At 39.4% G+C, this 25611-nt stretch overlaps 1 protein-coding gene across 2 annotated transcripts in view; it reads left to right on the top strand.

Moving 5' to 3' along the window:
- AMMECR1 (AMMECR nuclear protein 1) overlaps positions 1–15008 on the top strand; it is a 114948-nt gene extending 99940 nt beyond the window's left edge. For both annotated transcript variants that reach the window (XM_061137215.1, XM_061137214.1), the window contains 3 exons: positions 6468–6558; positions 7941–8037; positions 10616–15008. In XM_061137215.1, coding sequence (XP_060993198.1) covers positions 6468–6558; positions 7941–8037; positions 10616–10730 — 303 coding nt within the window. In that variant the 3' untranslated portion in view covers positions 10731–15008. The remainder of the gene's footprint in view (positions 1–6467; positions 6559–7940; positions 8038–10615) is intronic.
- The last annotated feature ends 10603 nt before the right edge of the window (positions 15009–25611 follow it).

Here is a 25611-nt window from a genome sequence, read left to right as displayed (position 1 = left end):
GTAAGATTTTTCTCAGTTTCTTATCAGGCAAACAACATTTTTATATTGGGTACATTTTCAAGAGATGTTTTTCCCCTCAGCCTTTGAAAAGCAAACTAAAGCAGATCTCTAGATCTGCTTTTAAAAAAATGTATAACTTTAGTTTCCTTGTCTGTAAATTCACTCCCTTCCTCATCCCCTTTTAAAAAATGGTAGGAATGTATTTTTCCAACTTTTGACGAAAAGCAGGCTTTTTATTTAAAGGTCACCTGTGTTGCCTGAGCTTTCCTTGGAAAGCTTCAGGATGTTCAGTTTTTAAGGAATGCTCATTATAATTAATCATTACAGAGAATGGGCTTTTCCCCCCTTAATTGCACTCTGAGCTGTCACTTGTTCCCTGCAAAACCTTAGAGTAAGAACATTTTCTTTCATTGCAAATGATGTATAAACATGTTTGGCTTTATAGCTTTTCAAAGTACCTCTTCATTAACTATGCTTTATTTTAAAATCTTAGCTAATTATTTAAAAGTTCATGGAGATGATTATTAGCTAGTCCAGGTATTTTAGAGCTATGCATTTGCTATGTGTTTGCCATTAGTTGAAATAAATGTTATCAGATTGTTGTTCAGTGGTCTTTGTGAAATAAATTGGCAGCTTTATGTTCCTGATAGACAAGATGTCTAAGTCTCCTACATGAATCAAAATTGGCAGTAATTGGTCTTTTGGTAAGCTCTGCAAAAGCCAAGAATTGGTCCATGGAGACTGAACTAATTTCTAAGCTAAAGGTGTCTAATTTGCAGGGATTTTAGAAAAGAGCAATACATACGTATTTTGGTCAAGGAGACCTTTGCAGGTGTTTTCACAAAATAACAACAGGGGAAAAAAACCATCTCAGCTGAGGTGGAGGGTGCAGTAGAGTTTTTAAGGTAGAATATATTAAAAGGTTACTTGTGCCTAAGTGATGGCTTTGCAATCAATTACCCTTTTTGTTTACTTTTGTAATATTTTTTACAAGGACAACTAAGGGAACTGGTCAGATAATGGATAAAAACAACCTAATAACAGTCCTTGGTGACATCTCAGTTGGTTCAAGAGAAGGTTATTCTTTAAGTCTCATGAAGGCAAGAGCTGTCCCTAGATAGTACGAGGATTACACATCATCTTTAGTTTCTCCTGCAAAATTTTCACAAGGGATGATTTTTGTAATATGCATGTATTATTCTTATAAATTTTAAAAAATCCATGTTTATAATTTTTAAAGTTCACAGAAGTAAAAATTACTAAGAAGAAAAACCCTGAATTGCAGCAACACTTTTTAAAATTTATTATTTGGTCAGATTCTGAAGTGCTCATTGTTAGCCATTGTTAAGTGTTAACTATCAATCAGATGGGCATCTTCAAAGCTTCAGACTTAACTTCTGAAGGTGATGGGTAGAGTAAAGTGATGAGGAATCACAACTTTGGGAATTTGACAGGAAGGTTTGGACAATATGTAGTTGACATTTTTTTTGTAGTCGACATTATCAGGATTGGGGGAAATGATTCATTAGGATCAGTACAAATTGTCATCAGCCCTTATGATGAAAATGCTAATTTTTCTTGCCCAAATAGGAATTATTCTTGGTGGACAACCAAGTTTGGTGCATTTGCCTCTTTTATGTGGAATTTGCTTTTGTTGGGGAGAGTAAAAGTCAGTGTGAAGAAGGCTGAGCTGGGGATGGGGCAAAAGGTACTGTTGGGCTGTGAGTTGAATGAGTTGAAGATGCTGCGTTGTGGATTTTGTGCTTTCAGGCAAAATATCACTTGTGGCTTTATCCTAAAAATAGCAGAAACACCAGACTCTGGGTCAGACCCATAGTTTGTCCAGTGCACTGTTTGATTCTGTCCGTGGTGCCACGGGTTGTTTTGTGAGAGAGCCTATGAGAGAGCCTCATGTGTGTCTCCTATGATGCCAGCCTCTAAAGCTTGGGGGTGTGGCAAACATCCTGAGCTCCTCTCTTTAGGAACATAGTCCTTTCATTCAGTTCAGTGGAACTGGCACACCGAGCCTGGCAGGTCAGTCTTAGGTGAACGACCAGCGACTGGCTGCTTTGTTAATTGCAGAGCCTATTTTGCCAAATGATATTGGCAACGAAGCTGTGTCAGACAACCTCTGATTCTTTGACCTGATATTTTTTATTTTATTCAAGGTGAACCCACTGAAAATCAGTGGAGTGAAGCTATGGCCATACCATTCATTACAGGGAGAACCCAACATTTGGTTCTGAAAATGGGGAAGAGTGGGACTAACAGGGACATTTGCTAAGACAGGATGAACCTGAGGAAGTAAATTGGTTTTGTTGGCCAGGATGTGATCAGGGGCAGATTTAGCTTTGAGGGTCAGGATGGGTAGGTAATTGTGGACCCAAATGGTCCAAGGCTTGCATGGAGCCTATAGCACTTAGCCAGGTCACATTTTATACTCACTGATGATTTTAGCCAGATGACTGTCATGTTTCAGCATATCCAGATTGTTGGCTCGCTGATTAGGCTCACAAGTAAAAGCAAGACCCTTTTGTAGAGCTGCTAGTGGATTATGGGGTATTTTAGACTTTGACTATGCAATTGTACAGGGCATAATATGGACCGTGTATTATAATGAGGAGGGGAGAGGGCACTTTTTTTTTTAATGCTCCTGCGTTGAGAGGCACTGCATTAGGGGGTAATAGTTTTAAATGAAGCCACATTTCTAACAAGGGGTGAGATAACGAGGATAAATGAAATTGGCAGACAGTCTAGAAGCTTCATTTTAGCCATTATTTATAATCTCTTCTCCTACCAAACCATTTTACTATGTAGCAAAATTGATTAATTTGCACGTATCTCTTTTCCCTGTGCCCACATGCTCTCTGATAGAGGAGTGAACAAATAGAGAAATACACAAGAGAGGAAAGAGGATGAGGCCGAGGCCAGGGGGAGTTGAGGATGCATAATCCCCACACTGAATAATCACCTCCAGAATAATCAAGATATATTTTAGGGTCCTAACATTCATCTTGATATTTAATCATTCTGGGCCATATTGAAAACAAAAGATTGTATAATAGCACTAATAAAAATCACTTGCTGTGGAAAGGTTCAGAATAAATATGGCTTTCTTTTTAACATGAAATAGGAATCTGTTGAACTACTCTTCATGTTCTGTCACAGCACACACAGATACAGCTCTGTTTAATTCCATATCCTCTTATCTATAAGTCCTACATTTAATTTACTACCATTTCAGTTGATTTATAGCTTTGCTTAGTAAAAGTACAGCCTTGATTAAAAGGATATTATCACAGCTGATGGACCTTGAAAACATTTTTCTCCCCAGACCTTCTAATAGTTTTGAAAATGACCTGAAGACTCCAATAAGGCTAGATTTTGCGTGTCTCCAGTTTTTGCTCACCTGGCTGTAATTTTGGGCAGCGGTGGTTAAGGGTGTTGAGTGACGTAGTTTTCCCATATGCTAATTCCTTATATATCCTAAGAAATGGAAAGGTACTGTGATAGTGTTTTTGAGCAAGTTTGCTTCAAGGACTCCCAGACCCCTAAGTCAGTTGCCCTCTTATCTAGCTGATCACTGCAACTAGAGCCTTTGTCTCCTGGGATGCTGCTGGCCCAAAGGATTCTCCAGTCTGTCGAAGGGAGGGAGAATTCAATTATTGTACATGAGGGTTACATTTTGGAGTTACAGCTGTGACAGACGCCTCCCTCCAACAATGCAGAATTAGTTTTGGTGCTCATTTCAGTGAAGATGACTTAATTTGCAAGGCCAGTGATTTCCCCAGGTTAGCCAAATTTGGTCATTCCCCACAGTAGGCCATTTTCCACTCTCCTGTTTTGATTGTGCAGTGTGACTATTTGGTGGTGTCTGTGGTTCTGGGAGCAAGGAAAATGCTGTTGCTCAATAGGTGAAAAAAGGCTATTATACTTTGATTCTGTTCAGAACATTATTAGCATTCTCCTTATTTTACTAGTCAGAAAAAAAAAAAAAAAATGAGTCACCCTGGCTTTGGCTTTATATCTCTGTGGAGTATATTTTTGACGTATGAAATAAGTTATTTCTCACAAAGGAATCACTTGAAAATCACCATACCTACAGTTCAATTTACAGGGGCTTTCGATTGTTCAGAATCATAGGAACACTAAAAAGAGTTAAAACTTGTAAATGTGGTACTGATTCAAAATGGGAGAATTTCGATAATTTTTTATATCTAATTTGATGGTGGGGCCTCCTTGAAATACAAAAGTAAATCAGTTTCATTCATGAATAATTTTTATTTTGGTCAATATGCTCTTCCAGTTTGGTCTTACCGTCTTCATATCTATCTATCTACCTATATCTTTATTAAGATATTATTCATGTACCATACAATTGGTCTTACCTCTTTTCATTTTTAAATTACTAGGTTTCAAAATCTCTGTAATTTTTTTTGAAAAGCACAGAATGTACTCTATGAAGAAAGGATTTATGTGTAAATCACCTCCAATTTGCCTGAATAGTTTTTGTTTTTCAATACTTAGCCACAGTTTGTCAGTGCTAGACTGATTATTAGAGGTTATCTAGTTAACCCAGAATAAAAATCACCTGGGGAGTTATTCTTTTTACAAACTGTACCTACGAACCCGCTTGGAATTCTGATAAACTTTGCAGCCCCCAGCCCCACCCCAGACCAATTAAACAGTACTGATTAAATCTAACATTCTCATCTCACAGATAGGGAAACATTCTTTCTCTCACAGTTTTGATGAGACACCTTAATAAACACCAAAATTCTTTTCAATTTTAACATGACAGGTTTTTGATAAATTGACTTGAAGATGCAGAATTCACCTCAGTGAATGATAGCAGCATAAATTATTTATACCGTATGTTTTTAAAAACAAATTATGAAGGATCTGATATTGTTGAAGGAAAAAATTTCAAAGTCACTGATCAGAAAGTCAGTATACAGAAACTGTTGCAAATTTGTCATTGTCTCAATATTTTGTCAGGCACTGGGGAGATTAGTAGATGTCCTTTATCCTGGAAATGCCTGATAGCTGAGCACTCATATGTCTTCTCAGCTGTCCATGGTCATTTCCCACAGGGGATGGGAGGCCTTATTGTGTTAGTTTTTAAACAGCTGCCCTGATTGCATTTTCAGCAGAAGGATATTCATAAGAATACTGATATTAGATAGAAAAAATAGCCACAGAGATAGGCTTTAATAAAAAACATAAACTTCTCAGAAGATCTGACAGGCTCTAATGGATAGATGTGTGAAGACCTGGGGAAAAAAATAAAATAGCTTTTCCAGAGGACTTCTTATTCCTGAAAAATAGAAATTTCAGGCGTAGTGCAGAAGAAGCAAAAGGCCTTTACATCCATACAGATGAATGGATGTAACCAGCTGCTCTGCAAAGAGGCCTCTTTCTCTGGTAAAAATGTTTACCTGTTCTTAACATCTTCCCTCCTGGACAACCTTAAACTCCACCTAGGAACCCTTGATCTATAGCAGCCATACATTTGGGAGAGCAGAATGGAGTTTGTTATACTTTGAAATGTCATTATCAATGTATATAAAGAATATAAGAACTTTGTATGGTCTTTAGCTCTATACATATGACCAGAAAGGACAGATTCCTTTTGATTTGAAATTTTACTGCTCTTAGATTTGGCAGCAGTGTTGTAGACAGACAGGGTTTGCCACAGGCACACTTCAATCCAAAATACATTTTTTTAGACATAATGGGTGACGATGCAGGATCTGGTTGTTAGATTTTTTTTTGTTTTATCTGTGTTTGTTTATCTATATCTAATCAAGGTTTCAAAGAGACTAGACAATTTGGGAAGGGGGTCAGCCACCACACAAGTTCTGGAGCTCAGTCTGAAATGGTGTTTGCCCCTGAAAACAAAAAAACATTTGTTTGTTTGGATGATTGTTTGCTGTCTCTCTAAAGTCGGTTCCCTTGGTCTAGTTCCTTATTGGCATGAGCTACAGTTTGGGGGTGGGGACAGGACACTTGCCATTGATTGTCTTATTCTACACATAGCCCCAGAGTGGTGGTCCCAGTTCCATAGAGAATGGCATACATAACCTGGTGTGTGTGGCTGCTGCTGCTGCTAAGTCGCCTCAGTCGTGTCTGACTCTGTGCGACCCCATAGATGGCAGCCCACCAGGCTCCTCCGTCCGTGGGATTTTCCAGGCAAGAACACTGGAGTGGGTTGCCATTGCCTTCTCCGTGGTGCATGTTGGGCACATGTAAATCAGTGTTTTCAGTCTCCGTGGCCATGATACTGGCCTTCAATCTCCAAAGTCAGTGTTTTGGAAAGAGAAGAGATATGCCCTTCCAAAAAGCAAGGGGAAAGAAAAAAAACAAACAAACTGCATTATCTGAAAGTTAAATTATAACTTTTTCTTTTTTTTTCTATGAAGAAAACTGTACTAATAAAACTGCCAATTTCTGCCAATTTCTTTCAGGTGGGTGTACATGGCATTAGAATAGAATTCATCAATGAAAAAGGATCAAAACGCACCGCCACCTATCTACCGGAGGTTGCAAAGGAGCAAGGTCATTGTTGTACTTTATTTTATACCATCTGGTGAAGAATTCAAACAAATATACAAATTAAAATGTGCTATTTGACCTTGCAGTTATATCTGATAATTGATCACTGTCAGATTATAAGAAATGATTCTCCTATCACTGCCACTGCAATGTCTGTCTGAAATTGGTGAATTACACAGAAGTTGAATCTCTGTACTAAAGTTTGACAGCAAAAACATAAAAAAATAAACTTTAAAAAAAGGAAAGATTTGTAAAAATTGGGCTTTTAGGCAATGGTTTGCTATAAATTTGATGTGCCACTTTCCCACATTCCACTGTGCTATAGCCTTGTGGCATAATAAGCCTTTTGTTTGATGGTCAGCCACACACTTCATTGTCATTATCAAATCTTAGGTGGTTGCCATTACTCATTCTGCTACTATTAAGACTGTTAAGTTTCCCGTGAAGATTAGGAGCATTGAGAATAAATGAACTATTACAGTGTTTTATTTGTTCCTCATCAACAAATGTTTTTTGACTTTACATACGTAGCACAAAGCTTTAGGAACTACCAGTGTAACACAAAATACATTTCACTCTGTAGTATCTTGTCTTTCTAGCCGCTACTAAATTATAATTTCATGTTAGTTGAAATGAATCTCTTCTTTATCTCATGGAGCTTTTCTTCTCATCAGAAAGCATGGGTAATTTGGTTTTACCATATCTGTTTAATATAAATGTGATATAGAGTTGAAAAATTTAATAGTAAACCCCCAAACAAGTTATTAGTCTTTAAAGCAGCTCTCTGAAGATTTATTGGGGTTACTTTTGAAAATTTCTTAATTCTGTAGTCCTGTTGACTCTGTAGAGCAAACATGAGCTTGAGGGCCTGGGGTATGAGTGTGCATCCTGTGTCAGAACCCATAAAAATGCCTTTGAATGCTGCACACAGATACACATGATTGACTCCAGAAGATACCATTAGAAATGGTGATTACCATGAGTTAGTGTGGGAATCCTATGTCCTACTGAGTTGGCTCAGTGAGTCTTTTCCCTCCCTCTTAAAGATGTCACCGTTAGAGGAGAGTACAGTGTTTATAGTTTGTTACTGCGACACCCCTGAAGTTACTGCTGGCCTCTTAGGCTCCGTGTCTTGGAATGTGGTTGAGATAAAGAAGCCAGTATTGCGAGCCAGCAGGGATAGCTAAAATTGAAGGTGTGCCATGGTATACCTGCTTCTGCACAGGGTGAAATCTTAGCCCTTCTGTGTGCCTGTTTTTAGGACCAAAGTGGTTGATAGCAGTTGGTGACAGTGATAGCTGACCTCTACAAAGTCATTTTGTATTTAACCAAAGGTGCTTATTACATGTGCTTGACTGGTATTTTATCTGGTCTACTCTCCGCAGGATGGGACCACATTCAGACCATAGACTCCTTACTGAGAAAAGGAGGATACAAAGCTCCGATTACTAATGAATTCAGGAAAACCATAAAACTGACCAGGTACAGAAAGTACTGCCTAGTGCAGGGCTGACCGATATATTTTGATGTGCATACCTGTAACCTTGTGTAATCTTTTCTCTAACTATACTTGCTTCTTTTTTTCTGAAACAGAGTGAAATGAATGGCAGGGCCATTCTGAGGGTGGATACAATGGAACTCAGCTCGACAGTAAAGCCTGTATGATGTATGAGCCCATCCTTCCCATCTTAGCTCTGTGTGATTAGTCTGGCTTTGTTAAAGCAAACCTTCTGAGCCTTTAGACTACGTTATGGAAGAAAGTTACCTGAGTTTATTGGCCAGCTTTTGACATGCCTTAGCAGGACCCCAGGATCCTGATAAGCAGCCCTCAAATTTGAATTTCACTTTAGAATCTTGGCAGTGACAGAAAGCTTGCTGAAAAAAACACAACTGAGCTAGACTCACAGATGCTGAATGAATTTCTGCAAGGACTCATAGGGGTACTGACTTAAAAAAGGAAAGTATCAAACATTTTAGGAAAATGGGTTGCTGTTTCCATTTCTTTTAATTCTGCAAAACCACATTGAATGCCTATACTCTAAAAATGAACTATTCTCAGCTCTGAGGAGTTACAGTCTAGGAGAATAGAAGGGCATGTGCAAAAATAATTATTAATAGAAGGCAAAATATAATGGATGGTATGAGATCATAGAGTAGGGAAAGAGGAATTCCAAGAGGGGGTTGTGGATAACAGAAAATTTCAAAGAGGAAGTAGATTGGAGGCCGAGTATAAGAATTCTACTCATTGAAGAATGAGTAGAATATTTGACAGGTGGGGAGAGCAGGGGAGGAAAGGGGTTAACTTAAAGAGAGCTTTCTGAGGGGCTTCCCAAGTGGTGCAGTGGTAAAGAATCCACCTGCCAATGCAGGAGACGTACTATATGCAGGTTCGATCCCTGGGTTGGGAAGATCCCCTGGAGGAGGAAATGGCAACCCACTCCAGTATTCTTGCTGGGATAGTCCCCTGGACAGAGGAGCCTGGTGGAGTACAGTCCATGGGGTTTCAGAGTCAAGACACAACTGAAGCAACTGAGCATCAGTGTACATAGAGAAGGTGGTCACCAGGGAAAATATGGCCCAGAAGGTAGAGAGTAAGAAGTTTAAACTCGACTCTGTAGGCAATAGTAACCACTGACGGGTTTTGAACAGATGGATTTGAAATGTAAAATTCGAATTGGAAACAGGAAAATTAGGAGACATTTCTATTATCTAAGAATCTGTGGCAGCAATCTAAAGAAGGTGAAATGGGAGCCTTAACAAGAGCTGTGGCCATGGGATGGCATGAAGGGAAGGAAAAGAAAATATTGTGGAAAAAAGTAAAAGGACTTAGTCATCATTCAGAAGTAGGGAAGAAGAGCAAGTGAAGGCTTTCGTCTAAATAAAAGGGTCCAAGGCAGTCCCTTTGACCAAGACATGGACCACATTGAGGAGAGTTCCATTTATGCACTGATTTCTGGATTTGAAGTGCTTCTTGGGATATCTGTATAGAAATGTCCAATAGGTCACTGAAAATGTACATGTGTAGAGCTCATGGCTAGAGGTGGTGATTTGGGATCATCTGTAAAGACGACATACTTGAAGCTGTGAGGCAAAGGTTCACTGAACTGGGACAGAGCATAGGGACAAAGGAACTGAAGGGAGAAATGTAGGAAACTCTTACAAGGCCTAAGGGTAGGATGAGTGATCAGAGAGATAAGGAGCAGTCCAAGAGGTTAGGGGAGAACCAGGGGAGTATGAAGTTATAGAACGTAAGGCACAGAGAGCTTCCAAAAGGGAGTGGTGAGAAGTATCCTAATGGAGAGGTAGAAAACACATGACTCTTCTGAGAAGTGTGGCAATGAAAAGAAGAAGAAGAAAAAAAAAGATGGGGGAAAGAGGATTGAGATACCACAATCAAGACACGTTTTGTGTTGCTGCTATTTTCCCTTAATGGCAAGGCCTGAGACCTGTGGACAGGAGGAAAGGAATGGTAAAAGAAAACCGATGGAGGATCCCAGAAGAAAAAGTAGTCAAGTGAATGAAATGTATACATGACAGTAATAGACTGGCTTTCCTCTGTTCTTTCCTGTTAGCAAACCGGAGCTGAGAGGGCAATACGATTTCTAGAACAATTTAAATGAGGAGTGAAAGTGTTCATCGCTCAGTTGTGTCTGACTCTTTGTGACCCCATGGCCTATAGCCCACCAGGCTCCTCTGTCCATGGGATTTCCCAGGCAAGAATACTGGAGTGGGTTGCCATTTCCTTCTCCAGGGGATCTTCTCAACCCAGGGATTGAATCCGGGTCTCCTGTGTTGCAAGCAGATTCTTTACCATCTGAGCCACCAAGGAAGCCCTAAACAAGGAGTAGTAGAATGCAGAGTCCTGGACTCAGACTCTGGATTCCTGGGTTCTGTTCTCACCTTTGCTATGTATTAGCTGTGTGACAGTGGGCAAGTCACTTCTCTCTAGGTCTCTGTTTCCTGATATAGAAGAATTATCTCTAAGGATCCCTTCTAGCTCTGACATTCACACATCACCTATTTCGTGATGTTAACTTTGTCTCTTCCAACTTTCTTTCAGGTACCGTAGTGAAAAGATGACCTTGAGCTATGCTGAATACCTTGCTCATCGCCAGCATCATCATTTCCAAAATGGCATTGGGCATCCCCTCCCACCATACAACCATTATTCCTGACACTGAGCCGCACAACCAGTCACTGGGCCTCTCTGCAGACCTCTTCCCAGGAGACCCTACCCCTTCTTGGTCTAGCTATCTGTTTTACTGTACCATTTTATGATGATAGTTTCCGTTGCCATGGTGAAGCTTTGACATTGTCAACTAAGATCATCATGGTAACGGGTAGGAAAGTGGCATTTATTAAGAAGATCCTCCTGTTTTATTATTTTAGATCATTGATTTTTTTTTGCAGCATATATTAATTTTGGAGTTTTCTTTCCTTACAATATTATGTAGAATTTTGCTTTGCTATTTCAGTCAGGTTTGTCTTTCTGTCCTTCTTGCCTTCCTTTCTGTCTTCTTTCTTTCTTTCTCTCTTTCTTCTCTTCCTTCCTTCTTTTGACTGTGGATGGAAGAAATTGTGCAGTTTTAAAGGATTTCATTTAGGTTTTTCCTCTGTTTTCCTTAGTAAGATAGATAACTTTTGATAGCCATGTTTGGGAATAATTCATATCAGATTCAGGTATTTGTATACTTTTGAATTTGTCTAAAATTCATTTTGCTACAAGAGCTTAGTATGTGGGTCTTTACTGCTTAAGTATATGTTTTTCCCATGGTTAAAATATATGAACTTTCATTCTAGTGTAGAATATTCAAAGGTCCATGATAGGACTTGTCACACAGAGTGAGAAATCATTTATGCCTATTGTGCTAGTTATCATAGGAAAAACTGCCTCATCACTTTATAGAACCAACTTACAAACTGAAACACTGTTTTAAGAAAGTACAAGCTACCTTTGAAATATGCTACAGAAATCATTTTGAAAAGCAGCATATATCAGGAAGAGAGCAGATACAGAATTTAGTGCCTTTGAGAAGAATATAATGAAGTGGAATTAAGAGGGGTTAGAAAAAAGGCAATTTAGAGAAATATTCTTATAAAATTTTATTGTTTATATATGTGAAACAACAGATTAGACAAATTGCTTACTCTTGAGTATTTTTTTAAGCTGAAAAAATTTATTTTGAGCAAATAACCAAAAAGAGACACATTTCTATTATATATTAATTTAAATTTGTTAGCTTTAGGTTTCAATAACTCATGATTGGCCAGAGACAATTTTAGCTACCATTTAAAGAAATGGTAATGATAATCTAGTGAAACAAAAGTTCATACATGTCGTGATTTCAGACATGTTTATCATGGGGACAATACTGGAGTTTTAGAAATACTATAAAATCGCTTGAATCTCTTTCTGCACTACATACTTTTGATAGAAACACATTTACTATATTGAGAAGATGTTATTTTACCCCTGCAAAAATGGAGTTGGCATTTAGGTATGATATAGTTGCTAGAGCCCAGCTCATTTGCACGCTAGTTTTCCCATGATGTATACACAGAGAACTTCCTCGAGTCAATGGGAGGTCTGTATGTATACCCCCAGGAAAAATGACAGATGACTCTGGAGAAAGATTATCTTCATATTTTGGTAGTAAGCATATATAAATATATGTGTGTATGTAAACTTCTTTTTTCAAACAGGAAACAAAGATTTCAAGTGATGAATATAAGTACAGTGCAGAACAGAGTCTAAAACCACGTGATGTCACTGAATATCAAGATGGCATAACTTATACATGTAGTTGCTGTGACAAGTAACAGACTGCTAGTTCAGAATTTGAAACCCCTTTTCTAGTTTGTGAGGTGAATTGGCTGAATTTCTTCTGCTGGCCCTTGCAGCAAAGCAAACTGCTTTTATTTTTGATGAGAATTCTCAGAAGTTCTTTGGTATTCCTTCATCCACAGCATCCGTTGTTGAAATAACCATTTTCAGTTGTGATGCCTTAACTAAGAAGCCAGTTGTTAGCCTGAAATGGAACCTCGGTAGCCAGTTCCATTGAACCTAGAGATTAGTTAGAGAAAGCTAGCTGTTGGCCTTTAGAAAGGGATTTTGAGTCCTTTCATTTCTATTTGGGAGCATCTTGGAGCAGATTAGTCTTTCAGTATAAAAACAAGTGGCTACCTGATGGAAATTTTTTCTTGCCCTTATAGGGAAACTGAGCACAAGCTGAATGATATTGTCTGCTGCAAAAAAAAAGTAAATAAAACAAGCAAACTGAAGAGAGACAGAATAGACCAATATTGATCCATCTTATCCATCATCTCATCAGTTCAACAGGCTCCTCATCCTGGGTGAGCTCATGGTTAGAAGTTTTTTTTAAAGAAAAGATCTACTACATGCATATGTGAGTGTATATACAATACATACATATGTGTGTGTTAATGTATTTAACGGTGCTAATCAATCTTGAGCAGGTCACGTGACTGGTCATGCGGACTCTAAAATCATATCAGATTTTTTAAAATTCTTGATATATGCAGATGTTATACAGATTTTCTTACCAGTGTAATAATGTTATACTGAAGAAATAACCATCCTGCAGGCTTCAGAGGACGAGGTCAGCAATATTTCCCACCGTGGCTTGGGGGAAAAGGATAGTTTTGTCTCCTTTTGTATTCAAATTAATGCACAGTGCATTTTTTGTGTCTAAGTAGCTGTTGACTAAAAGATTTTGTAGTGTAAAAGGTGTTATACAAACTTGTAATGGTGTGCTTCAAACAAATGCTAGACCCTTTCACCTTTGTCGTATATTACAAAGCTGTTAAATATGTGGTTTGAATTAACTTTGAACATGTTGAAATATGTAGCATGTGTTTTTAACTCAGACGAAGATTCTAATTGCACAGGTTGTGTTCTAGCCAGTTGTGGTTTATTTGTTCAGAAACACAAATGTGAATTGCACTCTTATCACCAGAATATTGTATAAGTTCAACGATCTCTAAACAGCTCAGAAGTAATACTTGAACTTCATTTGAGTAGCACAAAGTTTACATAGCCCCCCTTTTAAATGTTAATTAGTTCCATTTATGTTTTCTGTTTTTCAAATGCAACTGGGTATTTTTTTTCCTCTTGGAAAATAGTACGTATTTTACTTTGGTATGTAGCAAAAGGCTTCCATTTCTGGAAGGGTTCTCTTGTTCTTAAACAAGGTCAGCCAGGTACCAGATTCTAAAAGAACAATTGCCCCTCCCCCTTCTCCCATTAAGTGGCCTTCTGACTGTAGGAGAATGTGCTACTGCCCTGCCCGTCTCCCCTATCATGAGAGGCCGGTGTGATTGATGGAGGAAGTGCAAGGCTTGCTCTTTACCCACCCCACCCCCCCGCCGCTCTTCAAGCAGTTATAAGATTTTCAGTCCACTGCATACAACCCCAATGCCCAGCACACCGGAAGTTTGTATACTGGCCTCTTTTCATGTCTTCAAATGTGCAGGAAATTCGAAACTGTCACCTGGAATAGGTTCCATCTCTTCTGTGTGTTAGATCAAACCAAAGAAGCCCCCAGCCATGCCCAAATGCTGCTCCAAAAGCCTGCCTTCCAGTCCTTACAAAAACCTTGCAGGATTAAATGTGTTAACTTTTTTATTTTTGTACAGTTTCTAAGTGATTTTTGCTAGTGATGTTAAATTGAATTAAGTTTATTTGAGGGGTGTGAGCACCTCCTCCATTGAAATAAACTGGTGACTTTCCTTTTATTTTTTAAGAGCGGAAACCCATTGTGTGCCTCTCGATTTAAGGGTTTCTGATTACATTATTCTTAAGACCAGCATTGATCCTTTATATACAAAGATATGTTTTCCTTGTTTTTTATTACTGTTTCAGAAGAAAATAAACCTTTTATTTTGCTCTGGACCCAGTAACTGCGCTGGTACATAGACGCACTGAGAAAACAAACTTTTGTAACCACCTCTGACTGTTTTTGTATATGAAAGTTGATTACTTTTGAAATATTTGGATCTAGTTTCTAAGTTATTTTAGTGTTTTATATGTTCCCCAAAATTACTTTGAATCAGTCACCAGCATAATGAGTTCTTGGTGATGCAGTGGTGAGACTTGTAATGAGCAAAGCTACCTGGAGTAGCTCTCTCGTCCTCCCTTTCTTAGTACCCTGTTTTTTGATTACAGTAAGACATCACCAATTATCTGCAGCCCCTTCAAGTATAACTAGATCCTCCTTCCTTCCACATTTAATTGCTTAATAGTTTGAAGAAACTGTTGGATATGGGCATTTTATATGACATGTATGGCTTTAAAATATTATAAATGAAGAAAAAGAAAAATGAGAAGGTTTATGTGGGTCTGTAAGGTATGGCTGTGGAAAGATATTGTAGTAGTTTTGACACTATTGTTATTACCTTTAAAATCATTTACCCAATAAAATGTTAAAACTGAATTACCATTTGTGGTTTCTTTCTTTAACCTGCCTCACCAGAGGATTTGGGCCTCGTGGGTACTCCTTAACTAAAAGCTAACAGTTGAAGCCGCTGAAATAATATGTGTGCAGGCTCAGTCGCTTGCTCAGTCATATCCAACTCTTTGTGACCCCATGGACTGTAACCACCAGGCTCCTCTGTCCATAGAATTTTCCAGGCAAGTATACTGGAGCGGGTTGCCATTTCCTCCTCCAGGGGATCTGCCCAACTCAGGGATTGAATCTGTGTCTCTTGCATCTCCTGCATTGGCAGGCAGATTCTTTACCACTGCTCCACCTGGGAAATAATATACTTAGGAACTGATACAGATTTCTTTCCAATCTGGCACTTGGGAAATCTCATCTGCCTACAGCTGTTCCCTACCATATGAGTTACCTATGTCATTCTTGTGCCCAGCCCTAAATCCTGGCCTGCTGATACAGTCTAGCCTTTATTGGGCAGTCTGCCCTGGCCACGGATCTGAGGCAAGCATCGGACTTGAATTCCAGTGGCAGCATGGCTATTCTTAAGCCCGTTCCCAATTTCTTCCAGATCAGTGTATTACCGGGTCTTCCCCTTTGGGAGCTGGTAGGGTGTAGTAGCAGTGCCATCCAGCACAATCATCAGGGTACATCACATATGCAAACTTATTACCAGTTTTCCAGTTCCAAAGTGATATGAGATGAACCCTATTTGCCACTTGAGCTTGGGGAAAACATCTGCATATCAGGCAAGGTAACTAGTGCTACTGCCATCCAAGGGCCAGATAGGAGCCCACATCAAGCAAGGGATCTCTTGGTGTCCTACCTCTATCAGCTGTTGCCTAATCTCTTTCTCTGCATAAAGGCCATCAAGGACATTGCTGAAATACCTCTGGCTCTTTCTAAATCATTTTCTGTCTCAGTTTCATAATGCATATTTCAGGATTAATTGCTAATGAATACATGCAGGACAGTTTTCTGTTTCATTGCCCCAAAGCCCCACTCCCTGTGTGAATTTGATGACATGTGCTCACGTCAATCACAGTGGCTAAAAACAGCCATCTTGGCTCTAGAGGACTATTGTGGTTTGGAATAGTGCTCCATTAAGGCAGCCATCTGCTCAGAGCCAGTTTCATCATTCATGTTTAATGGTACACAGGATTTTTCAATGATTTAGATGATATTAATAGGTTCAGGTAGAATGAAGTAATTTAATGAGCCCACAGCATTCTTTTTTTTATAGCATTAGTGGTTAACTCAGTGGTCTGGACAGATTTCAACTTCAGTAATCACACTCCACCTACCTAAATTCTTCCCAGAGTTTCAGCACTTCCCCTCTTTAGACTTCATGCCCCACTGGGCACCTTTTAAATTGCTCCACTGCTTCAGAGGGCAAGTGTGACTGTGTGGAATGCGGCAGTTCCTCTCTGTTGATGGAAAATACTATCATATCCAGGAGGTCCCATCACTGTGAACTGGGAGGAAGTCTGCTGTGGGAAAAATCACACCTGGATTCAGAGCTGCCACTCAAGAGAGCCCAGTGAACGACAACCGTTTTCAGACCGTGGCTTCTCCCACTTTCTGCAGCTCTTAACCACATGAGCTAAGACAAGTGTGGGTTTTGGCCAAGCTCTGATGGCTTCCCATCTGTCTGTCCAGGCTTTTCCCCTGCTGGAGGAATAGCTGAATGGAAGGATGCAACTGAGTCACGCTCTGGATACACTGCTTTGGCTACTACATTCAGAGGACTTCCTTGATCCCTTTAACCCATGACACAATCCCCTGTTCCAAACCCCAAGCCTGTTAGAAGAAATCTTTTCAAGAATCAGAAAAAACTGCCTTAGGACCCAAACCAGTTTACCTCTTCATCCCAATAACTTAGTTATCACTATGACTTAAAATGACCCTTACTATGTTCCGAGTATATGGACTATGCCTCTCAAATAGTTTCAACGGACCCACCCAGAGGGCTGGTAGAGGGCATGTGCTTTACATAAATGAACACTGACCTAAGCTTGCAGATTTCCATCCTGACAGATGATCACATTAGCTCGACAGAGGTTAGTTTTAAGATGCACTAAGACAGGAGCACTGGGCGGTGTCTGCATTACAGGCCTCTGCTCACAAGTGCCCTGCTGTCCTTGAGTGCCTACTCCCTCTCTAAAAGGACACAGCCAAGTCACAAGGGGCTGGTAATTTGTTCAGCCTTTAGTCTCCCTCCATGCTGGAAGAAACTCTGCTTTTTAACCAGAATCTTAGCTGGCACCTCATTAAGTTACAAGTATGAGATTAAAAACAGTATTTCATTGTTTTAAAGTACAAATGTATACCAGTTAAATGTATGCTCAGAAAGTTAATGAGAACGACGAGGCTGTTTGGGCGACTATAAAAATTTGTAATTGGGGTGACAGATGACAGAGTCTCAGCGCTCCATTGATTTCTGTATTGTTTTGGCTGTACAGCAGCAACAAGGTCTTGATTTGCAAACAGAAGAGGTAGTATTGTGTATAGTTTTATGAAAGTGAGTATACACATTGGCCTAAATTATAAAACCCCGGTGCAGTCACAGCCTTCTGAACCAGGCCTGACAAGGAAGGCCTGCAAGAAGTTTGGCATCTTGTCAGAGGTTTGAACATAATGTGTCAACTTGATGGTTCCTGCTGACCCACTGGTGGTCTTCAATTGCCATTCTGAATGTAACACATTATGGATGTTTTAGTTAGGTGGGTTTTTTTTTTTCAGTTTGTATTAGTGTTTCAATATTATACATTTAAAGACACACTTTTTTTGAATCAAATGTTTATGGAAACTTCAATCAGTTCCAACAGAATGCCAGGTCCCGTGGGACAATCTGAAAACCACTGCTGCCGTCCCAACATGCCCAGTTATTTTGAGAGCCTTTGGCAAAGCGTCATTTCATCTCCTTTTCTATTTTGGCCTTTTCCTCCCAAATGTCAGGCTCAATGTGATCCATCAATATTTACTGAGTGCCTGTCCCCCCAGAGGCAGGGTACCCTGCTTAGTTACAGAATAAAGATAGTATCATTTTGTAAGACAAATTAACAGTCCACTCTGGGCTAAGAGTTGTGAGCAGCATATAAGTGTGTTCCAGCTGGCAAAAGTCATTGACTGGGGCCCAGGTGATACTGGGCTGGCTTTATAGGGTTTCTCTAAATGGCTCCCACCGCACCGTGGCATTAGAGGAGAGTTGTGGCAGCCTTGTTGGGAAATGGCATTTCTTTGGCCCTCCAATGTATCAGCAGTAGAGACCACCCAGAAACCAGGCACTGTCATGGTTCCTTGAGTGGAGGACATGCTTTGTTCTCACAGTGAGGCTGTCTTGCTCCCTAGCAGGAATGCCAAGGTGGTTGGGCGAGAAATTACATGACTATATAAGAAACAGGTCTATGTACATGCAGAATGGCATTTGGTGTCTCAAAGTTTTGTTTTTTGTTTTTGTTTTTTACTGCAAAGCTGTCCTCTGGAAGGCATCAGAACCTTCCCATGACCAGGAGAGAGAGAACTAGGCTGTTTGCTCTATGAGGCTGCCTTGAGGCCCGAAGAAAGTTCCCAGCATGTCAACTAATGGAAAAATCCATTCATGGGGCAGGAGGAGAGATAAGATAGTGAGGGAAACCCACCCAGAGAGGGAAATCAGTCACTTTCTGAATCACCCGCTACACAGAAAGGGCAGGAAGGCAGTCTTAAATTTGGATATTGTAAAACAGGAAACACAACTGGTACACAATAGAATGTTTAAATCACATCTTAACTGACAGGAAGCTGCGGAGAGTCACAGCCATTGCCTGAACACCAGGCAGATTTGAAACTAGGAGTTGCTCTTGTCACTTGTCATCCAACTAGCATTTTCATCTCAATATTCTGGAATGATCCAAGGTTAGCATATGTGTTAATATGTGTAAATGGATTTGTGCATATCAGCATAGGAGACAGGGGTGGGCCAGACAGCTGGCTGGGCCAATCAGGATCCCCACTCCCACATAGCCTGGCAGAGCCAGAAAGGGGGTCTTGGATTGGAAAGAGTAGGAAATCCCCATCTTGTTGAAAGGACAGTACTAGTGTAACACAAACATTTCCCTAAACTTTCTCTACTCCAAACAGTCAAATGAATTCCAGGAACTCTGCATGGAGACATTGCCACCCTGCTGGCATAGGTCTCAGCAGTGGCCCCTTTCCCAGAATTGTGGTCAGTGACATGGTTCTTGTTTACCTTGCCTAGCCTATGTGGTCTATGGCGCTCATGAATGATGGGGTCGAAAAGAGGAACACTGGGTTAATCCAGTCATTCAAAAAGGCTGGGATTGCTCCTGCAGGGTACATGGTCCTCATTGGGCCCCTCCTTCCCCATTTTGCTTTGTACCACTCCAGTAGAATCTGTGGCCTTGAAGAAGGTCAAATAGAAATTGATAAAGGTCAGCCCTAGGCTGGTAAAGTGCAGTCAATACATTTGCTCTTGGGAAAGTTATCCAGTGAGTCCCATGAGCAGGGTGCACAGGGCACTTGAGAGTTTAAAAGAAATTTCGTTCTTTTCACCTCCTTTTGTTGACTTTTTTTAAATTAAAGTAAAATCCACAAAACACAATGAGCCACTTGAAAGTGTACAGTTCAGTGGTTTTAGTGTCTTTGCAGTGTTGTACAACCACCAGCTCTCTCTGGTTTTGCAATTTTTTCATCACTCCATAAAATACTCCATCTCTATTAAGAGGTCATTCCCCTTTCTCCCTTGGCCATCACCTAAGTAACCACTAATCTTCTGTTTCTCTGAATTTGCTTATTCCGGACATATCATATAAATGGAGTCATTCAACATGTGACCTTTTGTCACTGGCTTCTTTTACTTAGCATAATATTTTCAAAGTTCATTCAAGTTGCTGCATGTTTTCAGTACTTCATTCCTTTTGATGGCTGAATACTATTTCATTGTATGTATAGACCACAATTTGTTTATTCAATGTCCACTGATGGACATTTGGGCTGTTTCAGTCACTTGGCACTTACAAATAATGCTGCTACAAATGTGTGTCTTAAGTTTTCTGTGTGGACACAGGTTTTCATTTCTCTTGGGTAGATACTTAAGGATAGAATTGCCGGATCATGTGGTAATTTGTTTAACTTTTTGAGAAACAAACTATTTTCCACAGTGACTGTACCATTTTACATTCCCACCAGTATGAAGGTTCCAATTTCTCCACATCCTCACCAATACCTGTTATTATCTTTACCATAGCCATTCTAGTGTGTATGAAGTAGTATCCCATTTGTGGTTTTGACCTACATTTCCTTAATGACCAGTGATGTTGAACACCTCTTCATGTGCTTATTGGTCATTTGTAATCTTCACTGGAGAAATGTCTATTTGAGTCCTTTGCCCAATTTTTAGTTGTGTTGTTTAGTTGTTAGTTTAGTTGTTTCTGGTAAGTTTTAAGAGTTTGTTATATTCAGGATATTAAACACTTACAGATATATGATTTGAAAATATTTTCTCCCATTCTGTAGGTTTTTTTCACATTCTTAATGCCCTTTGATGGACAAAATTTTTAAATTCTTATTAAGCCTAATTTATCTATTTTTAATTTTGTTGCTCTTGTTTTTGGTGACAAAGCTAAGAATCCATTGCCAAATCCTAGGTCATAAAAATTTAGCCCTGTTTTCTTCTAATAGTTTTAGCTCTTATATTTAGGTTGTTGATCTATGTTGAGTTAATTTTCCTACATAGTGTACTGCCATAGTTGATTTTCTTATGTTGAACTCTCACATTCCTGGGGTAAATTCCACTTTGTCATGGTGTATGATCCTCTCAAAGCATTGTTGGATTTGGTTTGCTGGTATTTTGTGGAGGATTTTTGTATCTATATTATAAGGATGCTGGTTTGTGATTTTCTTGTGGTATCTTTGTCTTGCTTTGGTATTAGGGTAATGCTGGCCTTATAGAATGTGTTAGGAAGTATTCCTTCCTCTTCTATTTTTTTTGAAAGAGTTTGAATAGGATTAACATTTAAATTTTAAATGTTTGGTAGAATTCACCAATGAAGTGTGGGTTTGGTGGGGAGGTTTTTGATTACTGATTCAATCTGTTTACTTGTAGAGATTATATTATTATTAATATATAGAGATTATTATATTTCTCCTTGAGTCAGTTTTGGTAATTTCCATGTTTCTAGCAACTTTTCCATTTCATCGAGACTAATTTGTTGGCATATAACTGCTTATAATATTTTCTTATAATCCTTTTAATTTTTGTAAGGTTGGTAGTAACATCTCTGCTTTTACTTTGAATTTTAGTTGTCTTTTTTTCTTAATGAGTCTAGCTAAAGATTTGTCAATTTCATTGATTTTTTAAAAGAACTATTGGTTTCATTGATTCTGTTTTTTCCTATTCTTTATTTCAATTAACTCTGCTCTAACTAACCTTTATTATTTATTTCCTTCTGTTGGCTTTAGGTATAGTTTGCTCTTTTTCTAGTTCCTCAAGGTATAAAGTTAGGATGTTGATTTCAGAGATTCCTTTTTAATACAGGTGTTTGGAAACTGCTTCCACTGTATACCAGAAGTTGTGGTGCTCTGGGGAAGTTGGGATTGACATATACACACTACAATATATAAAACAGATATTGTATAGCATAGGGAACACTACTCAATACTCCGTAATGACCTCAATACTGCTGTAATGATTCTGTTCCCATATGGAACAGAATCTAAAAAAAGAAAGGATATATGTTTAAGCATAAATAGCTCATTTTGCTGTACTGCTGAAATATGACATTGTAAATCAACCATATTCCAATAAAATTAATAATAAAATTAAAAAGCATATTGCAAGAAATATATGCAGAAATTTTAAAAATTGGGTACATTGTACTTCCATTTTCATTCATCCCAAAGCATTTTCTAATTTCCTTAGTGATTTCTTCTTTAGCCCATTCGTTATTTTAGTGTGTTGCTTGATTTCCACATATTTGCAATATTATCAATTTTTCTTCTACTTTGGATTTCTAACTTCTTTCTATTTGGTCAGATAAGATACTTTCTATAATCCCAATCTTTTAAAAAAAATTTATTGATAATTGCTTTATGGCCTAATATATGATCTATCCTGGAGAATGTTCCATGTACACTTGAGAAGAATGCATGTTCTGCTCTTGCTGGGTAGAGTATTCTGTATATGTCTCTTAGGTCTAATTGGTTTATAGTGCTGTTTAAGTCTTCTATTCTTTACATATGCATTGTCTAAATTTTACCCATTATTTAAAGTGGAATACAGTAGTCTCCGCCTATTATTGTAGAACTGTTTCTCTCAAATGGACAGTTCTGTCAATTTTCCTTCATATCTTATGGAGCTCTCTTGTTTGGTGTATATGAATATACTTGTTATATCTCTTGTTTGGTGTGTATGAATATACTGGTTATATCTTCTTGATGAATTGATCTGTTTATCAATAAAAGGATAACATTGTCTCTTGTAAAAATTTTTCACTTAAAATTTTTTTACCTGGTATTTTGTAGCCACCTCCACTTTATTTTGGTTATTTTTTGCATTAAATATCTTTTTCCATCCTTTTACTTTAAATCTCTCTGGATCTAAAATGAGTCTCCTGTAATCAGCATATAGTGGATGTCATTCAGTCATTAAGTCATGTCTGACTCTTTGTGACCCCATGGACTGCAGCATGCCACGCTGCTCTGTCTTCCACTATCTCCCAGAGTTTGCTCAAATTCATGTCCATTGAGTGGGTGATGCTTTCTAACCATCTCGTCCTCGGCAGCTCTGTTCTCCTATTGCCCTCAATCTTTCCCAGCATCAGTCATTTCCAATGAGTTGGCTCATCAACTCATTGCCAGAACCCCCTGGACAGCATATAGTTAGATCATGTCTTTTTAAGATTCATTTGCCAAAAAAAAAGAAAAAAATTCATTTTGCCAATATCTGTCTTAATTGGTGAGTTTAACCCATTTACATTTAAAGTGATTACTGATAATGAAGAATTTTTTTCCCTGCCACTGTGCTATTTGTTTTCTACATGTCACATCTCTTTTTCCTCAATTCCTCCAATACAGTTTTCATTTGTGTTTGATGGACTTTTTTCTAGTGTACCATGTTGATTCCCTCTTCATTTCCTTTTCTGTATCTTTTATTTCCTTAGTGGTTACCATGGGGATAGAGTTAACATTCTAAATTTATATAGCAATCTAGTTTGATCAACTTTCTTTTCCTTTTAAATAGACTATAATTTCAGAGCAGTTTTAGGTTCACAGCAAAGCAGAGCAAAAAGTACACTGAACTCCCCATATATTGCCTGCCCCACCTCCTCCACCTCATACAAACATAGCCTCTCCTACTATCAATATCCCACACCACAGTGGTACATTTGTTGACTGATGAACCTAAATTGATACCAAAGTCCAGAGTTTACATTAGAATTCACTCTTGATGCTATATATTCTGTGGGTTTTGACAAATATATCTACCATTACAGTATCATAGAGAGTAGATTCACTGTCCTAGAAATCTGGTGCTTCACATATTCATGCCTCCCCCCAACTCTTGGTAACCACTGACCTTGATCAGCCCCTTTTTAATAACTACAATAGCTAATATTTATGAAGTGCTTACTGTATAAAAAGGACCATATTATACATTTTTCGAACAGCCTTATGAATTGCCCACTTTACAGAATCTAGATCAAAGAAGTTACCAGTTATCCAAGGCCACCTAGCTACAAAGTGGCAGAGCCAGGATTCAAACTGAGTTTGTCAGGGTTGAGAGACAGCTTTTTATCATTTACCGTGCTGTCTTGATGAAGATGAAGATGATGGTGAGAATGGTGGTGGCAATCATGGTGGTAATGGCAGCAATAATGGCATCTAACATTTATGGAAGTAGTGCTTACAATGTGCCAGGCACTGTGTCAAGTGTCTTATCTATTCAATCTTCACACCCACTCTAGGAAATAGTTACTACTATTATTGCCATTTTACAGATGAGCAAACTGAGGCTTGGGCTAAACAGCAATCTCCCTCAAATGCACAGAACCTACTAAGTAGAGGCTAGCAACTATGACTGCAGACTTCATTTTGACTCTCCACCATCTCTCTCTAGGTCTAAAGATGGCAAAAACATAGGACAAGTTCTTTCCCTGAAAATTGGTTGGCTTGGTTTTTGAAGTTCAAAATCCAAGGACTTAGACTTGACGTCATTGGATTCCTTCTTTTCCAAGAACACATGAGGTCTGACAGCACTGCTCTCCTACGGGCAGGGCAGATTCTGCCTTTGGCTGTCCAGCCTTAGTTATTGTCTTTTTTGTCAAAGGAGGACTACCCCCAGGCTTCTGGGTACACAACTAGGGCTCAGAAATAACCCCCTAATCGGCCTCATCAGCTTTGAAGGAGGCCACTGCAGGAGGGGCCTAAGTAGGCCACCACTTTAACCCAGTTACATGAGGGCAGCTGTAATCCGGGCTGATCATGTCTTGCTAAGCTCTCTCAGCGGGGTGGGGGAAATGTCCAAAAACTGCTTCCTGTGCCCAATTATCCCTGGATCTCACTGCAGACACTCCTTCCCTTTCTGGAAGAGCCTGGCCTCAAGACTACAAGGGCCAAGTTTAATTAGAGTGGCTGCCAGGACTGAGGGAAGGTTGGAGGCAATTTCCAATTGCAGTGAATGTCCATGGCTCAGGCTACCCTAGGTGCTGCCAAGGTGCTGCTTTTCCTTGAAAGGCCCACCACCTAACCCTTCTTCCACCTTGCTGGAGGAGGTGAGGAAGTCATTGTCTTCCTCTTTATGGGCTAGACAACTGCTTATGTCAACCCAGGGAGTTCAGGACAGGCTGCACTCCTTTCCCCTGCACACACCCCCCACCCCCTGCTCATCTCTGGCAATGAGCAGCCCCAGAGATCCCCAGGGAAGCAGGCTGAGCCGTCTGGCCAGGCTCTGGTTGGGAAATAAAGAAACCAGAGCTGTTGGGGGTGGCTGGCCTGGCTTGTCTGGCTCCCTCCCTGTCAGCTGGCACAGTGGGCCTCCCTATGTAGGTGCACTCCATCTCCTTTCTGTCGCCCCATGAAACTCTGCCCCAAGAGAGAGCTCAACAAAGGGGGCTCCCTCAGATCAGGAAGCTGAAAGTTTGCCTGGCCTGGCTGGATGCTGGCAGGGAAGAAAGAGAGGATGGAGTGTCAGGAGGAGACTATATGCTAAAGTTTACAAGTTTTTCCAAATGGCTTTTCTCTACCAGGAGAGTGACTCTCATGGAGAAGAGGAAGAAGAATCAAAAGTTAACAATGATGGCATTTCAGTGACTCTAAGATACTTCAGGTTCAAAGATGGCTGCTATTTTATGTACTATTAAAAAAGATGCCAATTAAACTGGCATGCCACTGACTGCATCCCAAATCTGGAGATATTAAAATTATATTTTTAGAAAGTGTCTAAAGCATCAATGAAATACAGGAAAAAAAAATGCCTTAAAACTGAGGTTATCAGTCTCTTACACACCCCACAGACCCCAACCACACAGGGCACAAGAAAGCACAGTGGGTGAGTATAGTCAAAAGCCGAAGCAACTCCTGCACTCTGTGAACAAGCCTAGTA

This window comes from Dama dama, chromosome X (genome assembly GCF_033118175.1).
Source record: "Dama dama isolate Ldn47 chromosome X, ASM3311817v1, whole genome shotgun sequence".
Lineage (NCBI taxonomy): Eukaryota > Metazoa > Chordata > Mammalia > Artiodactyla > Cervidae > Dama > Dama dama.
Note: the sequence above shows the minus strand (reverse complement) of the source record. Positions and strands in the feature narration are given on the sequence as shown.